General features: G+C 41.5%; 1 protein-coding gene and 1 long non-coding RNA gene across 2 annotated transcripts in view; one reads left to right on the top strand and one right to left on the bottom strand.

The window, feature by feature from the left end:
- SOCS1 (suppressor of cytokine signaling 1) overlaps nt 1–294 on the top strand; it is a 2,480-nt gene extending 2,186 nt beyond the window's left edge. Inside the window, exon 2 of the mRNA XM_009635465.2 lies at nt 1–294. This exon is cut by the window's left edge and continues 622 nt beyond it. Coding sequence (XP_009633760.1) covers nt 1–74 — 74 coding nt within the window. The 3' untranslated portion in view covers nt 75–294.
- LOC118451949 overlaps nt 1–6,055 on the bottom strand; it is a 38,868-nt gene extending 32,813 nt beyond the window's left edge. The window contains exons 1-2 of the long non-coding RNA XR_004841551.1: nt 6,044–6,055; nt 4,838–4,845 (exon numbers count right to left, since the gene is read on the bottom strand). This is a non-coding gene — a long non-coding RNA (uncharacterized LOC118451949). The remainder of the gene's footprint in view (nt 1–4,837; nt 4,846–6,043) is intronic.
- Nucleotides 6,056–6,275: the final 220 nt, after the last annotated feature.

Here is a 6,275-nt window from a genome sequence, read left to right as displayed (position 1 = left end):
GAGAGAACTTAAACGAGATCCCCCTCAATCCTGTTTTAAAGGATTATCTGAAATCCTTCCCATTTCAGATATAAGTACAGCATTAACTGTATAGGGACGTGTGAAAGATGTGTAAAGATATCCAGCTTCCTGGATTTTTAAACATGTTTGACAGTGAGCAAACTTATTTTTGTAGCAATTTACTGTATTTTGGGATGGAACTTGAACACTTGACTTCTTATGTTTACAGAAACTGTTTGCACAAACCTGGGGTTTTAAAACCCTGGCATAATTTTTCTGCCAAGCAGAATATTTTATTATTTTATAATATTTTAAAATATATTAACATAATAAACTCTATTGTGGACGTTTTTAAAAAAAAAGAGCATCTGACTTTTGTTTTAAATGTTCTGGTACCTATCCTGCTAACAAACTTCAACTGCTAATTGAATGTGTAAGTGCAGACAGGTCTCCATGTGGTCCTGCTCTTTGCCCTGACCTAGCTCACCTGTTTTAGTGCTAGTCCAGCAGATAGAGGATTCCTGCCCCAAAAAGCCTAAAATAGAAAGATACAAGAGAGTAGAAAATGTACTGAGGATGAATCGGCGCAGGAATCTAGCTCTCGTCTAAATCCATAAGAGCAGGAACAGTGTGTTAAGACTACAGTGGTACATAGTTTTTAAAAGAGTGACTTGAACCCTTAGCTGAGCTAACTGCACCAACTCTGCCTTGCCTTATTTCTATTAAAAGCTACAAGGCTCTCAGCAAGAAGAGGTTGCTGTCTGACACAACCAAACCATATGAATGTTGGTGGGGAAAAATAAAACTGTCCAGAAATGCCATTCACACACTTTAAAAGGCCATGAACACTGTATCATGATGCACTGGGGGAAGGATAGCTTAGTTCTCTCTTTAAATTGTCACATGCAAAATGTGGCAAAGGTGCAGATATCTTTAGACTTCAAAAAGGTGTTCCTTGTCTTAAAATCCTGGTCATCTACAGAGCACAGACTTGGTATTTTAAAAGAATCTATGACTTAGCTGTGTGACAGGATCCAGAGAGCATAAGCCTATAGCTTTACAGCTGTAATTTCTAGTGGCTAAACTGCATTCAGGAAAGTTACAAAACATTAGACTGTTTTGTAATACCATTTGTAGAAACTCTGGTGCCTTCATCAGTTTCCTATCTGCTCACAAAATGCAAATCAGTGCCCCATAGAGCTGTAGCCATGAATGACTTGAGATGCCTAATTTGACAAAATGTCACTTGCATTACGATAAAGTTTCTCCCCTCCCCCAAGCGTTTCCTGAAATCCATGAAAAGCTGTCTTAGAAAACCAGCTGAACCAAATCACTTCAAAGAAGGCACAGATTTTCACAGAAATGTACTCTATCAGCACAGATCTGCAGTGCTTACAGTAACTGTAAGCAGTAAATGAAGTCATTTTTAGTGTTTGGAAGATAAAAGGTCTCTTCCTCTACTTTAATTCACATTGCTTTTACAGCTAAAGCCATTTTTAGGAAACATTGAGTACGTGTTATGTAATGTAGTGTTCCTTACTGAATAATTTGTTTAGTATCATTTACTCTACAAAATCAGCTCTTACATTGTTGATGTTTCTTTGGAATAAATAGGTTTCCTCTACAAAGATGACTAAGGATCACTCACAGTGCTTTGGAAATTGTGAAAAAGGGGAAAAAGAAAGATCATACAGGCAGTATCATGTGACCCTTTACTGTGCTGCTTCCCTAGAAGTATTATTTGGACTGGTACTGCCTAGCAGTCTTCCATTCTGTTGTCAGCCATCCCTGGCTGAGATTAGCAGACAGCATTTCTGCCTAATTCTAAAGCTGGAATTAGTTGCAGAATGATGCATTTTCCCACAGCAGTTGCAAGGCTGTAAATTGGGAAGTAGTGAATGCTGTGCTATACAGCAGATACAAGAGCAGAGCAAAGAGGTTGCCTTGGGAAAGAAAAAAAAGTCTTTGTAGGGTGAAGGCTGCCAAACAGGTTTGCTGTCAGCAGAGATGTTATCCCTTTCCCCAGCCCCACACTGTAGTATCTTTTAACCCTTCAGGCCCCAAACTAATGACTCTTGCCTTGCTATATAAATCAGCGTCCACACAACAGCATTAGTGGCAGAACAAGCGCAATGTAGCTTAGAGGGCTCTCCACTACCCCTGATAGAAACAAACAAAATTAGACCTAGATATGTGGCAAGGGGCTTCCCACTGAGAGGCATGGAATGAAAAGCATAAGGACTGAGCCCATTTCATTTTCTCCCTGGCAGAAACAAACCAACTTACTTTCTCTCTCCCTTTTATTGCTTTAGAGTAACTTTAGCAGAAATAATCCATATCATCCCACATGAAGTGCCTAAATGCCTTCATTTTGTCTTTGATACCAAATGCAAACGTGGGATAGCTCAGAAAAAAATATAAGCAAAACTATAAATAAGGACAAGAAGGTTAGAATTGTCTAAAAGGTCTCTTAAGGAAAGAGGAGACAAAGCTGGCTTGTATTTTTTAACTACCTATCTTTTCACCTGCCTTATTCTTACCCTTCCTTCCTTTTCTTTTGTCTTTCTCCCCAGCATACAATACAGTGGCCAGGCAGATCCTCTTTCTAGCAGGTATATGTAAGTTGCTCCAACACAACTAAGAAATCCTAACCACAGTATGCGTGTTCACAATGTCACCCTCACTTGCCCTCTGTAAGAGCTAATGAAGGGCTCCCTAAAACGTCTGCTTACCTGCGTGCACTGATTTAAGGACTCTGTCACATCTAAGGGGTGTAGTAGGAGTCTCCTGAAGATTTCTGTAGTAATTCCAGCTGTCAAATCTCTCATCCTCTGTTTAATAAAGTACAGCAAGGTCAAATAGGGAATTTGCTGTATTCTGCACCTAAAGCAATGGAAACACATAACAGCACAGTGATTTTAATCCTCCCTGCTAAATAGTATGTGAAGAGTGGTGTTTCCAGTCCCACCCCCTCTTGCCAAGCTCTTTGCTATGACCTTTTCACTCGTGGCTGTGGCTGGAAAGTGAAGTAAACAGTCAATCTGGTAAAGGACTACAGAAGAATTTGAGCCATGCTCAGGAGCAGAGCAAAGCCATGTTTTCTGAAGAGACTGCAATATTTATAGTTAGTGGGGAAGGGACAGCTTTAAAATAATATCATTTGCAGCACGGCTGCGTCACCCACGAGGACCCTGGAGGTCTCTGTCCCACAGAGAGCAGCAGGGTGGGAACTGTGCCGCAATGTTCTGCTGGGACACCACCCCAGCCCTGCTCCAATGCAGTGCTCCTGTGACTACAGGCAGCAAGACTGAGGCTTCCTCACTTTTTAAAGACTGAAACACACATTTGCTTTCACAGTAGGTTAATTTACATACCATGCTGCAGCTGTAAAACACTTGCTAATGAATAGAGCTAATTAATAGAACTGGAGGTGTTCAGAGAACCTGGTTAATTTAGCCACAAAGAGTTTTTGAATGCTCAATAGGAGCCTCTTGAATGACAAACATAACCTTACCCACTGTGAAGCTGTGGTCATACTAATTCTGTTATGATTGAAGTCATTTACAAGAAGCGAGGCTTCAGCTGCAGTCAGCACTGATGCTATTTTCAACAATCAAGAAAAAAAAGTGTCCCATAGGGCAACAGGCTGACCATATCATATCTAGCCATCAATACTCTTCTCCCATCTTGTACTTAATCCTCCATTGAACAGTGTATCCACCTCCTGAATCTTCTCCTTCAGATCCATTGTCAGCCCCTTCTGTTGTATTGGGCTGTCATTCAGTCCCTGGCTCTCCTTCCACCCTTCCATTCATGGTGCTGACAGCTGTGTGAGCAATGCATTTATTCATTAATTCCAGCTTTCAGACAAAGTGTGTAACAGTGACTTAATTTGGACACTACATTGCTTTCTTGTGCAGTCAAAGGGTAGGCTAACAGCTGCATGTGCAGTAGGTGTCTGAGATGTTTCTCTCAATTTCAAAGAAGTGCCATTTAAGACTTCATTGCCACTCACTTGTCTGTTGTCATGCTTCTGCATAGTACTCTGATCCTGTCACTATATCTGACTTTTTCCTCCACAGCTGTTTCCCAGCATAGCAGCCAAATTTGATACACCTGGGTCCAATTTGCTCACTGTGTCACCATGGAATAACAGAAACACAGGCCAGCAGGGAGCATTGTCGTGGTTTAGCCCCAACCAGTGTCCAAGCACCACCCAGCCACTTGCTCACTCCTGGTGGGATGGGGGAGAGAATCAGAAGGGCAAAAGTAAGAAAACCTGTGGATTGAGATATAAACAGTTTAATTATTGAAATAAAATAATAATACATTGTCATGAAAAGGAAAACAACAAAAAGAGAGACAGCCACAAAACCCAGGAAAAACAAGTACTGCAGCTGCTCACCACCTGCTTGACTGATGCCCAGCCCAACCCTGGGCTGCAATCACTGCCCCTGGCCAACTCCCCTCAGTTTATATACAGATCATGATGTCATACGGTATGGAATAGCTCTTGGGCCAGTGGGGGTCAGCTGTCCTGGCTGTGCCCCCTCCCAGCTTCTTGTGCCCCTGGCAGAGCATGGGAAGCTGAAAAAGTCCTTGACTTAGTATAAGCACTGCTTAGCAACAACTAAACCATCAGTGTGTTATCAATGTTCTTCTCATACTAAACCCCAAACAGAGCACTATGCCAGCTACTGGGAGGAAAATTAACTCTTATCCCAGATGAAACCATGACAAGCATAAGGAAAAGCCACATGTACCCACTGCTCAAGTATAGCAAAGCAGCAAAGGCCAAAGAGTCAGAGATGATGCTTGTGCATAGCAAAGCAATTACCCTATAGTCTTCAGCTATGAGAATATCAGATGTTGTGAGGATAGAATAGCAGCCAAACAGAATAAAGCAAATAACTGTGCCACAAGCTGCATTTGCTCAGCTTTGTTCATTCTGCTCCTCTTGATAATATTAACAAGGCAAAGTAGGATCAACTTTCTGTTGTCATTTTAATCTCAGTATGTTTTTTGTAGCTCCCAGCCATGTTACGAATGACAAATCCAGTCATCACTCTTGAAGAGTTCAGTCTCCTTCTGTGAATCACTACTGCCTGGCCTGCTTATGCTTGTGAGCACAAAGGTTCACCTTCACTAACAAACAGGTTTAGGTTTTGGGGTTTTTTTTCTCTCTGCTTCTAACTGGAATAAACCAACTGTGAAGATTTGCTCAATTTTTGCTGAATAAGACCCACTGTGCTGTGCTTGTAGGTGTGCATAAACCCTCCAGATGTGGCTGTGGAAGTAAAGTTCTGTCTGAGTGGTAAAAAAGGGGAACTTCCTTTACATGATTAGTATGTTTTTAATCAGGGGCTTCTTACACACTTATCTATTGCCAAACACTTATCACTTCTTACATAGAAATACTCATTAAATGCCTCTTTCTTCCCCATGTAATTAATTACTTCTTAATTCTATTTTTGATACAGGAAAGGTTTGGTTTAATCATAACAGTACCCTTGTTTACACATGATTCTGAATTCTACAGCCTGTAGTTGTCTATTCTGAATACGGTGGGCCAAAACATGCTCAGGTTTACAGTGAGATATTCCATGGGCAGATCCAGAATGGTGCTGGGTTGCCTGAGAGGACACTCTGACCGAGACATCTGTGCACTCGCAGTATTGCATGGGCTCAGGATGTTTCCACAGTGTTCTTAGCTTAATGTAACTTGTGGTGCGGATCTAGCGATCATTGGTGGGACATGAGCTCCACAAAGCTCCTTTACTTGTATTTTACAGCATCTTTGCATGCCATAAAGATTTGGAGGCTAGCAGATACCAATACATTCATCTAGTTTGACCTGTATATAAAAAAAGGCCTTGGAAGTTTCACCAGGAATTTTCTGCAGTGCAAAAGTTATTCCTGCTTTTCAAAGCCAGTTACGTGTAATTAAACTTAGAGTTTTTAGGCAGCCATCCAATACCAACTGAAGGATGTCAAGCACCAAAAAATTTACTGTGTTCTTCCATGTGCTTTTCCACCAGTTAACACACTGGCTGCATTACAATGCAACTTACCTTTTCCGATCATCAACATGTCCGGCCAGTCACAGTTCTCTTTCCATTTGCGATTACAATACCATCATGGGACGACTGCAGCTGGAGAGGGAATAAAGCCCTGAAGTAGATGGTGGGACATTTCTTCTCCTTACGTGACAGAGTAGGACTGGGCAGAAGGCTGGCTTCTTTTAAGTAAGGTGAGCTAGTTGCCACCCAGGATTT

This window comes from Egretta garzetta, unplaced genomic scaffold (genome assembly GCF_000687185.1).
Source record: "Egretta garzetta isolate BGI_Z169 unplaced genomic scaffold, ASM68718v1 scaffold153, whole genome shotgun sequence".
Classification (NCBI taxonomy): domain Eukaryota; kingdom Metazoa; phylum Chordata; class Aves; order Pelecaniformes; family Ardeidae; genus Egretta; species Egretta garzetta.
The sequence above is the reverse complement of the archived record's forward strand: the minus strand, read 5'-3'. Positions and strand labels throughout refer to the sequence as shown.